Source organism: Stigmatopora nigra, chromosome 13 (assembly GCF_051989575.1).
Source record: "Stigmatopora nigra isolate UIUO_SnigA chromosome 13, RoL_Snig_1.1, whole genome shotgun sequence".
Classification (NCBI taxonomy): domain Eukaryota; kingdom Metazoa; phylum Chordata; class Actinopteri; order Syngnathiformes; family Syngnathidae; genus Stigmatopora; species Stigmatopora nigra.
The window spans coordinates 12142501-12156210 of NC_135520.1; the positions used below are offsets into that span (position 1 = coordinate 12142501).

The 13710-nt window shown below is 44.2% G+C and overlaps 1 protein-coding gene across 14 annotated transcripts in view; it reads right to left on the minus strand.

Annotated features, from left to right (window-relative positions):
- Positions 1–13710, minus strand: part of mipol1 (mirror-image polydactyly 1) — a 98895-nt gene that overhangs the window by 30173 nt on the left and 55012 nt on the right. For 12 of the 14 annotated variants that reach the window (XM_077731120.1, XM_077731122.1, XM_077731115.1 and 9 more), the window contains 3 exons: positions 11192–11318; positions 1860–1902; positions 1610–1780 (listed from right to left, as the gene is read on the minus strand). In XM_077731120.1, coding sequence (XP_077587246.1) covers positions 1610–1780; positions 1860–1902; positions 11192–11318 — 341 coding nt within the window. The remainder of the gene's footprint in view (positions 1–1609; positions 1781–1859; positions 1903–11191; positions 11319–13710) is intronic. The other 2 variants (XM_077731123.1, XM_077731121.1) reach the window with 1 other exon arrangement.

Genomic DNA, 13710 nt, shown 5'->3' on the forward strand with positions numbered 1-13710 from the left:
GTGTCTGTGTGTCTGTGTGTGTCTGTGTGTGTGTGTGTGTGTGTGTGTGTGTAGGTAGGTAGGTAGGTAGGGAGGGAGGGAGGGAGAGAGAGAGAGAGAGGGAGGGAGGGAGGGAGGTAGGTAGGTAGGTAGGTAGGTAGGTAGGTATGTATGTATGTATGTATGTATGTATGGTTATGCATATGTATGTATTTGTACCCCTGAATTCTTCCCCTTAGGTGTCACACAGTGAAACAGTCATTTCACATGAATGTTTCGGCATCCAAGAATAACCTTGCTCATGTAAGCCATAAAGCAGTAATCGAACCCAAGCCTGTACAATGCCAGCAGGGTCCTGAGACCACCAACCGGGTTAGTCATGAATTCATGTTATGTAAAAACTTATAACAAAAGCTAAAATTCCTCAAGGTTAAATAGTCCTCATATGCAAGAGTAAAATTTGTCTTAACCCAATTGTTGCCTTTGACGATAATGGGCGTTTAATCCATCTGAACTGGGATAAGCATGCTTCAACATGTTAGGAAAATAATCATTTAGACATTGACACTTTTAGACAACAAAGTAGAACATCCAAACACAGAGTCATCATCTGCAGTCAGGGGCCATCGGGGCCTTCAAGGCCTTCTCTGCTGGCCTAGGAAATATCTGAATCATATATCCTATTTTGTCCATCAATACTTATGAAATAATTCCAAATTGTCTGTTAGCTTCCTTTCATTGCTTTCCCCCTGGGTGCACTGCTTCCAGATGTGTGTTTTCATAATGAAGCATTTAACCAATCAAATTTCAGCCATTATTTGTAGCCAGGGTCAGAAATCTGCCTCAAGGCCTTCACAATCCGTTCTGCAGGCTCTGCTGCATTAAACAAGCGTCGTTAAGACTGTTGCTTTAACCAATCAGATTTCGAGTTGGCAACACCACAATGCCTTGTCCCAGGCGTAGGGATACGTCATAGGCTTCTCGCAGGCATAGGGATACGTCATCACATTCACCAACTATGATTGGCTAGCCAGAGTGAGCCAGCTAGAGCTTGCAAGCTCAGCCCACAATGGCCGACGAAGGAAAACAAATGGATTTGGTAGCAGATTTGCTGGCAAAGCTGTTTTCCAGACGGACTTTTCAAGAAAAAAAAGCCAGACATCATTAAGAAAGGTCGGACACCTCCAAAGCAAGCAAGCCTGTCGCAACCGGGAGCGAACATTTTCACCAGTAAATCGAATAAGAACGAATGCCAGAAATACGACAGGATAGGCTCGACTTTCAGCATTAGCTTCGATGTCGATAGAAAAGGAGGAAGAAAGGAGGATGGTTATTGTGTATAGTTAAGATTTTTGGTGAGTAAAATATGGCTATATTCCTATATAATATTAATATGAGGTTATTATTGATGATTTTTTTATGTGTCGCAGCTGTAGCTGCAGTAGCTGCAGTAGCCATAAAATAGTTTTTAAGGGTTGGATTGATTAATTGAAGGCGTTACGACAAAAGACACGAACCGCCGCTGGCAAATAATGATAAAACAACGTTCTCCAGTGGTGAATGGCATCACCCAAACACAAAAATATAAATAGACAGATAATCAAACAAATACAGAAAAAGCCAGCAAGACCTTAGCAAGCGAGAGGTCCCGCTCATCCTTGAAGGCCTTCACCTTTTGCGTGGTGATGTCACGACGGCGTTGTGCCACAGAGCGCACACATCTCACCAGGACCGAACCCAACTGAGCTATTTCCTGTGCACAGGTGGAGTCACACACTCGCTGAAGAAGCTTGTCAACTTCCTGAAAGTGAACAAAACACTTGATAACAATTCCCATCAAGGTGAAATACGAGTGTAAGGATGGAAAAAAAGGTCCTTACTGAGTCGTTGTCGCCGAACGATGTAATGCCAGTCGGGTCACACCTGAACACACACATGGATGAAAACAAAGGCAAATTGGGGTATTCCCAAAGGCCCTAAATCAGGGGTCGGGAACCTTGTGGATTGAGAGAGCAGTAAACAATTCATATTTTTAAATGTAATTCATTGAGAGCTGTTACGGCTGGCAGCCTGGACACACACCAGTAGGAGGTGTTTTATCTCCAGCTCTGGCTCCACCCCTGTGACAGAGCCCTGCCCAGGCCAAACACAGCTGTAATTAATTCCCCAATCATCCCTCCTGCCCTTATTTAAAGCCTTTTCAGTAGTCAGTTCACCCCTTCTTGCCCTGGCCCTTGCCTTGCTGAGTTGCAGGCTTGTGAGTACGTTACTCCATGTTATATTTTGTATGTGGTGTTAATGATTTTGGGTTGCATAGGGGGACTTGAGATAAGTTTAGACACCCATGGGTATACATATAGTTTGTGCATTTAGACACAGTTATTCCCCTGTCTAGATTATATTACATCAGTTTAACAGTGGCATCCTTCGGTCTTATTTCCTGTATTTTGTGGGTGTTCATTTGGACACCTGTCTGGGAGGGGGTTTTACCGTGTTTATTTGAGGGTGCCACTTTAATATCTCGTGCTTCCCCTATGTTATCCCGTAGTCTGTTTTGTTGACTTTATTGTAAATAAAAATAACTGAAGGCTACTTGCAGTGTGTGTCCGAACTCATCTTTGACCGAACCTGTCTGCTGTGATAGTTGCGACTCTCTGGTATATCATACCCCAGGGGGAGTCGTAACAAGTGGGGGCTCGTCCGGGAGATCATTAAGATCTGTTATCACAGCAGCAGTTTGGTCATTGGTGGTACGGACTGCATGTGCAGTAGGCCGGTGAAGGCAGGATGGAGAAAGATGAGGTAGGCAGGGATGGTGTCACCTTGAATGTAAAGGCTCTAGTTATAAATCCCAGGGCTTGTTTAAAAGGAAAACCAGAGGGATATGGTGCTGTATCTATTGGGGAAAATGCCCCCATTGCTCTAAAGATATTACGTATGCAATATGAGGCTAGGGAAAGGGAGTATGCTCATCAGCTGGCCCTCAAGAAAATGGAGTTTGATTTGCAATATGCCCATCAGCTGGCCCTCAAGAAAATGGAGTTTGAGATTGAACTAAAAAGGCGGGAGATTGAACTCTCAAGGAGTTCTAATATGGTAGAAAGTAGGGGGTTTAAAGTTAGTGAAAGCCTTCCGCTTGTACAGCCTTTCAGTGAGACGAACGTCGAGGCGTGGTTTGGTGCGTTTGAACGGATAGCACTGTCCAATAAATGGCCAGAAGAAGGCTGGGCTCTAGTCTTACAAAGGAAACTGTCAGGGAAAGGCCTCGAAGCTTTGAGTACACTGTCGATAGAAGACAGGTTGGTATATGATAAGGTAAATAGAGCAGTGTTGCGCGTTTACGGACTGGTGCCTGAGACGTACCGCCAAAAGTTCAGAAATCACAAATTAAAGCCTGGACAGGCCGTGGCTGAGTTTGGCCATGAGAAAGAAAAAGCTTTGGAGTTAGAGCGTGTAGAGAAAGCACGTGTGGAGCAAGAATGGCTTGCGAGAGAAAAAGCTTTGGAGCTTGAGCGTGTAGAGAAAGCACGTGTAGCTCAAGAACGACTTGAGAAAGAAAAAGCTTTGGAGCTTGAGCGTGTAGAGGAAGCACGTGTAGCTCAAGAATGGCTTGCAAAAGAAAAAGCTTTGGAGCTTGAGCGTGTAGAGAAAGCACGTGTAGCTCAAGAACGACTTGAGAAAGAAAAAGCTTTGGAGCTTGAGCGTGTAGAGGAAGCACGTGTAGCTCAAGAACGGCTTGAGAAAGAAAAAGCTTTGGAGCTTGAGCGTGTAGAGAAAGCACGTGTAGCTCAAGAATGGCTTGCAAAAGAAAAAGCTTTGGAGTTTGCACGTCTAGAGAAAGCACGTCTTGAGCAAGAGCGGCTTGAGAAAGAAAGAGTTTTGGAATTTAAGAGGCAAGAGAGAGAAAAAGCTTTGGAGTTTGCACGTCTAGAGAAAGCATGTCTAGAGAAAGCACGTCTTGAGCAAGAACGGCTTGAGAAAGAAAGAGTTTTGGAATTTAAGAGGCAAGAGAAAGAAAAAGCCTTGGAGCAAGATCGACTAGAAAGAGAAAAGGCCTTAGAGCAAGATCGACTAGAAAGAGAAAAGGCCTTGAAAGCAGAGCGAAAAGAAAAAGAACTGATTGAAAGAGAAAATATTTTGGAGCAGGACAATTTAGAAAGAAAAAAATTGGAGCAAGAGTGGCTTGAAAAGGAAAACGCATTCGAAAAAGAAAGAAATAAAATAGCACAATGCATGAAGAAAATGCCCGCCGCGAGAATCAGCCTGCAGAAAGCACCCCAAGTTTCGGTGCCGAGGCCACGCAAAGTACTCCTGTCGCCCCTGGGGCCGCCAGTCGCACCCGTGCCGAAGCCACTAACCAGGCTTCCGGTGCCACCCGGCCTTCCAGGCACAGTTCTTTCTAGCACTGTTCTGCCCAGCACCGTTCTGGCCAGCGACTGCCCGCCCAGAAGTGGTAGCAATGCTCCGGCGCCCCTGGATGATGGTGCCGGCGACTGCAAGAGCGGCAAAGCTCTGGCACCCCTGGACGAGGGAGTTGGCGACCCTCCAAGCAACCAGGGTAAGGTGCCTGACCGTTCTAAAATTCTAGTGTCTCCTAAAGGAAGGGGGCTTGGCCAAGACTTAAAGGACTGGCACGAACGCCCGCCAGACCGGCCAGGCATTGTCATCGGCTGGCGCGGACGCCCGCCGGACCGACCTCTTCCTCGTCTCGTTTCTGGCTGGCATGGACGCCCGCCAGATCGGCCACGGCTCATCACCGGCCGGCACGGACGCCCGCCAGACCGGCCAGGCATTGTCATCGGCTGGCGCGGACGCCCGCCGGACCGACCTCTTCCTCGTCTCGTTTCTGGCTGGCATGGACGCCCGCCAGATCGGCCACGGCTCATCACCGGCCGGCACGGACGCCCGCCAGACCGGCCAGGCATTGTCATCGGCTGGCGCGGACGCCCGCCGGACCGACCTCTTCCTCGTCTCGTTTCTGGCTGGCATGGACGCCCGCCAGATCGGCCACGGCTCATCACCGGCCGGCACGGACGCCCGCCAGACCGGCCAGGCATTGTCATCGGCTGGCGCGGACGCCCGCCGGACCGACCTCTTCCTCGTCTCGTTTCTGGCTGGCGTGGACGCCCGCCAGATCGGTCACAGCTCATAACCGGCCGGCGCGGACGCCCGCCAGACCGGCCCCGCCTTGTCCTCGGCTGGCGTGGACGCCCGCCAGATCGGCCACGGCTCATCACCGGCCGGGGCGGACGCCCGCCGGACCGGCCGCGCCTTGTCATCGGCTGGCGCGGACGCCCACCGGACAATGCCCTATCTCAAGTTTAGGAGAGTTTTAACAGGAGTGTATTGATTGATTGGGGCAGGTTGGTGGTTCGGTTTCGTCAACAGGTTGACTCTTGAGGGGGGAGGTGTTACGGCTGGCAGCCTGGACACACACCAGTAGGAGGTGTTTTATCTCCAGCTCTGGCTCCACCCCTGTGACAGAGCCCTGCCCAGGCCAAACACAGCTGTAATTAATTCCCCAATCATCCCTCCTGCCCTTATTTAAAGCCTTTTCAGTAGTCAGTTCACCCCTTCTTGCCCTGGCCCTTGCCTTGCTGAGTTGCAGGCTTGTGAGTACGTTACTCCATGTTATATTTTGTATGTGGTGTTAATGATTTTGGGTTGCATAGGGGGACTTGAGATAAGTTTAGACACCCATGGGTATACATATAGTTTGTGCATTTAGACACAGTTATTCCCCTGTCTAGATTATATTACATCAGTTTAACAGTGGCATCCTTCGGTCTTATTTCCTGTATTTTGTGGGTGTTCATTTGGACACCTGTCTGGGAGGGGGTTTTACCGTGTTTATTTGAGGGTGCCACTTTAATATCTCGTGCTTCCCCTATGTTATCCCGTAGTCTGTTTTGTTGACTTTATTGTAAATAAAAATAACTGAAGGCTACTTGCAATGTGTGTCCGAACTCATCTTTGACCGAACCTGTCTGCTGTGATAGTTGCGACTCTCTGGTATATCATACCCCAGGGGGAGTCGTAACAAGAGCTATAACCACATTTTAAAAGTAAAGATTTGTGTGCATTTTCATTTCAAGATGTTTCAGGTACAATAAGTATTTAAATTCTTTTAATAACATTGTTACGCTGTTGCTAATCAATGGGTGTATGAGGCACGTGCAAGAAAAATGAAAATGAAAAAAAAAAATGAAAATCAGACATAGGCATTGTCGTCATCATTGACTTGACAAAAAGCCTAGTAGTCATCATACCCTCAGCAGCGTATGACGAAATTGTATAGTGCTTCTCCACAAGTTCGTCTTCCCAGGCAAGACACATTTATGACATTTATTCATGACATAGAGAGTTTAATGAAATTAAAAAACCTGACAAAAGCAGCACTAGAGTTAATATCAGTGCCATTTCAATTGGGATGTGCCAATGCAAAATTCCCAATGGTCAATGGAACACATTTGAGGTAATGTCACAAACACAGACGTGCCAACACAAGGCTCTCATAGGTCGTTGCAGCGGCGCTAGAGTTAGTGCCGGCGCTACCCCAAGGCTGCCATTAGTCGATGAATAGGCAATGGGGTTAGTTTCGGCCCCACTTTGATGTGCCAACGCATGTGTCAAAGTGGCGGCCCGGGGGCCAAATCTGGCCTGCCGCATCATTTTGTGTGGCACGGGAAAGTAAATCATAAGTGCCGACTTTCTGTATGTATTTCTCAAAAAAAGCAAAAAACAACCGTGACCCAAATGTTTTTGATCAAGTGAAAACAGTCAATGTAGTCCAAGAATTTCAATAACTAGGAATCACTCTTAACTCTCAACTTGTCTTTAAATGACATATAAAAGACACTCTGAATAAAATAAAATTTGTCCAACTTTAGGGTTCATTAAAAAAAAGTCTAACGCATGAGTCACAAAATTATATTTTGACACTATGACCACAATCACACATGACTTACTCCTTAACAAGTTGGTTATCGGCGTGCAAAACAACACTCAAATAAATTGACTAAAACAAGTTCTGTAAGTATTGGACAGAAGGCCAAAAATGCACCACCACTGTCAGATATTTAAAAAAACACAAACAACTGAACTGGGACAGTACTGTTGAATATGCAGATGCCACCTTAGTTTACAAAATCTTCCAACACAATGCTCCTCCTCCACTGCAAGATTTTGTACAAAAAGATTCCAGCACATCAACAAGGGCTGGCTGTAGAGGTAACCGTGTAGTTCCCTTCAAAACGAGTAAATTCAGCCAAAGCAACTTCACTGTCCTTGCCGCACATTCCTGGAACTCAATTACAATAAACACACGTGAACTCCTGTCTCTAAATCTCTTCGACAATCATCTTAAGGCCTGGCTGACGAACAAAATTGTGATCTCTCATTCATACTTACAATTAATTAGCATTACTGTAAGTTCATAAGTGGCTAAGTAGCAATTCATATGGCATGTATTTTTTGCAGTCATCATTCACACTGGCTTGGGATTGATTAGCTTTGCAAACACCGATTTAAATAATTTGGTAGTTGCACAATCTAATGTTTATCATATGACAGACAACTCAGTGAAGTAAGTCTAAGAGTGAAGAATACTGGTATAGTGGAATTCACAGTGATACATAGCTTCCAAACCTCGCTTTGTGCTTTCCCCGAGCAGGTATATTGATAAGACTTACCAGTCGCACAAGACGAATCATTTTTCAGAACTTGTCGTATTCCCTGAATTCATCCAGTTACAGAGCAGTTCAATCAAATGCGGAAGTGGGAAGCGAAAGCCGTCGCAATGGTGTGAATTTCTAGGCAATTTAAATTGAAAATGTGGTACTTTTTCCAAATGGTTGCTTAAAAAAATTAAGTGGCAATTTTTGGGGGATTTCCGGAGTTTAGGGAGGTTGTCAGGAGCTCATTAGCGAATTTTGTGATCTTGTTGGACCTGGATTGTTGTTTTTAGTTCTTGAAGGCCTTTGCACATTCTAGATGCGAAAGTGCTTCGATCTGCCATCATTCTCTTGGGAAGTTGTTCATTGAGCCAAGCTCTGTTTTGCTGTAATAAACTGTAATAAGATGGCTAACGCGGTGCCGCTCTGCGGGGAACAGCAGGTAATGAAAGACCAGCCGCCTCCAATAAAGCTCTTCTAACACCGCGCTTACAGCTCGGCAGCTCGCCTCATGCCGCTCACTCACGCGCTCACTCCCTCTCACATGCACATACTCCGCCACCAGCTCCAGCACCAGTGCATGGATTTGGGACAGCAAGCAACAATTAATTCCATATTTTGGAGAAGTTCCTGCACATAAAATTGATAAGTAAAAATGTGATGGGAACAATTTTGGTAGCTGTACCACAATTGTCAGGATATGTCACGTGAAGACACACTGATAGATTATGTAGACGCACACACACAACCAGACAGATGGAACATGATCGTCCATATTCGCTCCCTCATAAAAAGGATTGCAGCCACCACATCAATCACCCCTCATCCTGGGCTGCGGGGATTCTGGTATGTGTGATGCAGGGGGTTTAATCTCTAATTAGGTTTGCGTGTCTATTTGGAAGCCCCTTGGCTGATGGCTTCTCATTTCATAGCTTTTGAGCAAGAGTTATGGCATTATCCGCTTGATACAAACACAATTATCGGCAAATAATTTTATACAAATGTTATTTAGATATTTTATATATATATAAAATATTTTTTATAACAATACAATATAATATGTTTACATCAAGTTGAGAGATCATAAAATTATTCAGTAATTTATTGATGTTGTGCATTTGAAAGGGGACTTCGACTGAGCAGACTTTCAGGAAGGAATTGTGTTGGGAGTAGTAACATACTGATGGTGAACTTTTGGTTAAAACTTGAACTTGTGACAAATCTCCCTAAAGATTTTGTTGTGTCGAAGTAACAATTTTATGAATCAAAAGGGCACCCCAGCAGACCGAACAATTAGTGCATCCGGCTTTACAGTTTTGGGGTTGAGGGTTCGATCCCAGGTCGGTCCTCATTGTGGAGAGTTTGCATATTCTCACTGAACTTGCATGGATTTTCTCCATGTACTCCGGTTTCCCCCCCACCTCCCAAAACAGTAGGCTGGTTAAACACTCTAATTTCCCTATGAGTGTGAGCACTAATGGTTGTCCATCTCCTTGTGCCCTGTGATTGGCTGGCCAATGATTCAGGGTGTCTCCCGCCTGGTGCCCGCAATTAGGTAGAATAGACTGCAGCACTCCTCGCAACCGTTGTGAGGATAAGCGGTTTAGAAAATGAATGAATGATTGAATCAGCCGCCGAAATTACTTTCCTCTGCAAGATGTCCGGAATGTCTCTTAGAGATACGGTGCAAAGCTGGGTCATCCGGGAGGGGCTCGGAGTAGAGCCGCTGCTCCTCCGGATTGAAAGGAGGAGGATGAGATGGCTCGGGCATTTGAACAGGATTCCCCCTTGATGCCTCCCTCGAGAGGTGTTCCAGGCACGTCCCACCTGTAGGAGGCCACTGAGCCGAACTCGGACACGCTGGGGAGACTATGTCTCCTGGCTGGTCCGGGAACGCCTTGGGATATGCCCGGAAGAGCTGGATAAAGCGGCTGGGGAGAGGAAAGGCTTCCCTGCTGAAGCTGCTGCCCACACGACCCGACTTTGGATAAAGCGGAGGAAAATCAGTTGAGAGATGATTGAATCAAAAGAACCTGTGTTTCTTGAATGCGGCAAGCAGATTTAATGGTTTGGTTAAAAATGATGAATCACTGATCAAAAATGTGAGGAAGTGAAAAGTGTAATTAAATCTGTAGTTACCTGAATGACAATGAAATGTGGGATTTAACATTTGGTAACAAATGGTGAGTCAGTTGGTCAAATGTGAAGATGTGAAATGCCCCTATTGTTTTTGTAATAAGTTCAATGTGAATTAAGTGTGAATTAAATGAATTTATGTCATATTGATGTCAAAAAAGTTAGAAAAGTCAACATTTTTGTTAAAAAAGATTTAAAAATTGAATTAAAAGAAGAGATAAGAAAAACATGGGAACCGTATTTGAATCAATTTGTCAGTTGCATAAAGGGTTAGGGTTTTGTTAAAAAAAATCACCTTTTGGTCAATAAAAAAAAGTGAGCATATACTCGACTTCATTTTGCTTATCCTCTGAAGGGATGCAGGGGTGCTGAAGCCCATCCCAGCCAACTTTGGGCAGTGGACATCCTCAATTGGTGGCCAGCAAGAGCACACCGAGACAAACAACCATTCATGCTCACACCTCTACCTAGGAACAAGTTAGAGTGCAAGGATCGTGGAAAACTAGAGTTTATCCCAGCATTGACTTCAGTCAAAAGGCAGTAAACTGGTTCAGAGTCCTTCATGGGGCACATACAGAGACAAACACACACCATCACAAGGGAATCAATTATACGCTGCCTGAAACAAAATCAAGCAAATATACTTCTACGCCATAAGGTAGCATTGAACATATGATAGAACACTGATTTGAAAAAACTAGAAATATGAATGGTGGTAATGAGAAACACAGTAATATGCTATTGGGATTAATGGGAAGTTTTAAATATGTTGAAATGGGAAGATGCGAATTACAAGGCATTTATGTGAACAAGGTTAATGGAATGTGCCAAATTGGATTAGTTGTTTGTTTTTGAAAAGTCAATAAATTTTCCATAACGCTTATTTTCATTGGAGTACATTGTGGCCAACTATGGGAAATAGGCAGAGGACATCCTGAACTGGTTGCCAGCCAATTGCAGGACTCAAGGAGACGGACAACCATTCATGCTTACACATATACCTAGAGGCATATTAGTGTCCAACCAGCCTACTATGCATGTTTTTGGGATGAGAGGAAACTGGAGTACCCGGGGAAACCCACACAGGCCCCGGGAGGACATGCAAAATCCACACAAGCAAGGTCAGAACTCATCAGGGATTGAACCCTTGATCTCAGAACTGTGAGGCAAGTGTGCTAATTAATCAACATGTAGGCCGCAGCATGAAACAAGGTCAAGAACCACTAGTCTAGAGGTTATCATTGTGTGCGTCTTTCTCCCCCAGCAGTTTGTTTCTTGGTGTCATAAGTTTTCCCAGTTTTTTGTATTGAAGGTTTTATTTAAATTCCCATTCATAACACTAAAGTGTAATTTGCACATCTGTAAAGAATAGAATGACATTATAAGAGTGAAAGTCTCCTTACTCTGCAGCCTTCTGCTGTTGGGTTATGTGGCGTATGGCTTGATCTCTCCTTTGATTGAATAAGAGGACTGGTGACATCATAGCCTCATCATGGTTTATGTGAGCCCTCATAACTGGCCCAAGGAACTCTGAAAGGGAGAAAAAAGAAAATATTTTATTCTTTCACTGAAAATGACAGCAACAGATCCTGAATTCAGTTGAACGGGGTCATTTGACAGTGAATATTTCAGTGCCATTGACTATGACAGGGCTATAATCCATTGGGATGCATTGGGAAGAGAAAGGTGGAAATTACAGGCCATTACAACATCGCTAATTAAAAAGTAGAATGTTATAATGTTTAATTCTTCACAAATGAAAAATGTATTACGTTAAAATGCAAAACATGTCACATTAAAAGTCCACTACCGTAATTTCACTGTGGCAGGTCTACTTGCCGAAGGACATTTAGCCGACTGACATCTGGTCGACAGCCAACTTGCCGAAAAACCATCTGGCCGAACAACTATTTGGCCGACCGACTATCTAGCCGAAGAACATTTAGCAGACGCGCTCGCACCGCCCCCGGTTGGGTGCGTGCACAATTTATTCAACCTCGGCCCGTTACTGATAACATTGATTTAGAATAACAAGTTACAAATAACAACATTCAATTAGAATAACAAGTTACAGATAACAACATTCATTTAGATTTTAGAATAACAAGTTACAGATAACAACATTCATTTAGAATAACAAGTTACAGAAAGCAACATTCATTTAGAATAACAAGTTACAGATAACAACATTCACTTAGAATAACAAGTTACAGATAACAACATTCATTTAGAATAACAAGTTACAGATAACAAAATTCACTTAGAATAACAAGTTACAGATAACATTCACTTAGAATAACAAGTTACAGATAACAACATTCATTTAGAATAACAAGTTACAGATAACATTCATTTAGAATAACAAGGACATTTATTCACGGCCAAACAAAGAAGTCATAACAGTGAGTAATATAATGACAGAAGAAAAAAAAGTAGTTATGACAGTAGATACTGTAATTTACACCAGCATAGAAAACATTGAGATTAATCTTTGAATCAATAAAATCCTTTTGAATATATATTGTATATCTACATGTAAATATATATCACTAAATACCACAAAGACTGAAGAAATAATCATGGACTTTGGCAAGCACAGCACAGACCTGGCCCCACTCCTCATTAACGGAGTATGTGTAGACAGAGTCCAGTCCTTCAAATTTCTGGGAGTCCATGTCACGGATAGGCTCTCCTGGTCTACAAACACCACAGTGGTAGTGAAGAAGACCCAGAAACGACTCCACTTTCTCAGGGTACTGAGGAGGAACAAATTGGACACCAAGCTTCTGGCAACCTTCTACAGAGCCACTGTGGAGAGCATCTTGGCATACTGCATTACAGTGTGGTATGCTGAAAGCACGGCAGCAGACAAAAAAAGCCATGCAGAGGGTGATTAACACTGCCCAGAAGATCGTCGGCTGCTCTCTGCCATCACTGGAAGACATTGCCAACCCCCGGTACCTCAGAAGAGCCGGGATCATTATTGGGGACCCAGACCATCCTGAACACGGCCTGTTCCAGTTGCTTCCATCTGGCAGACGCTACAGGTCCTACAAAGCACGGACAAACAGCCTCAAGGACAGCTTTTTCCCAACAGCCATCAGGACTCTGAACCTGCAGCAACACAAGACGTGACGACAACACAAATCCCTTCTATGAAATTAAGTCGCAGTGAGGTAACAGGAAGGTCGTTTGGCGTGGATCTACCTTCTACAGGCTGACTGAGGGAGGGTAAGTAAGAAGACAGTGAGAGGTAAGTGATCCATCTTATTCTTGTTGGCATCGGTGAGGCAACTTGCAGTCGCCGGATTGATGGCGCTCAAGGAGGCGGAGAGCTAACAAGTATGAATATGTCATTAATGGGTCTTGCCTGGGAAGACGAACTTGTGGAGAAGCACTATACAATTTCGTCATACGCTGCTGAGGGTATGATGACTACTAGACTTTTTGTCAAGTCAATGATGACGACAATGCCTATGTCTGATTTTTCAAGTATTGCCTAAAATAATGGAAAATTATTTAAAATTAAAATATTGCTCTTATTAGCACAGATCACTAGAAGAAAGTTACAATGGATTGTGGATGACTGGGCTCAAGTGTCATCCAGCACAGTTCGAGCTTTCGCCAAAGCTGGAATCAAGTTTATGGAATGGACAACTTAGCATGTTAAACACCGAACTCTTTATATCAGGGTGTACCTTTAGCTTCAATAAAGCATCATCAAACTTAGTTTTGTTCGTGCTGTCTTTAAAAAAACGCTAATGCCTAGCCTAACATACGCGAGCAACTGTAATAACATATGGTAGTGGATAGCATAACATACGCTAGCATAATGTAGGTACGCTAGCGGCTAGCATAACGTAGGTACGCTAGTGGCTAGCATAACATAGGTACGCTAGCGGCTAGCGTAACGTAGGTACGA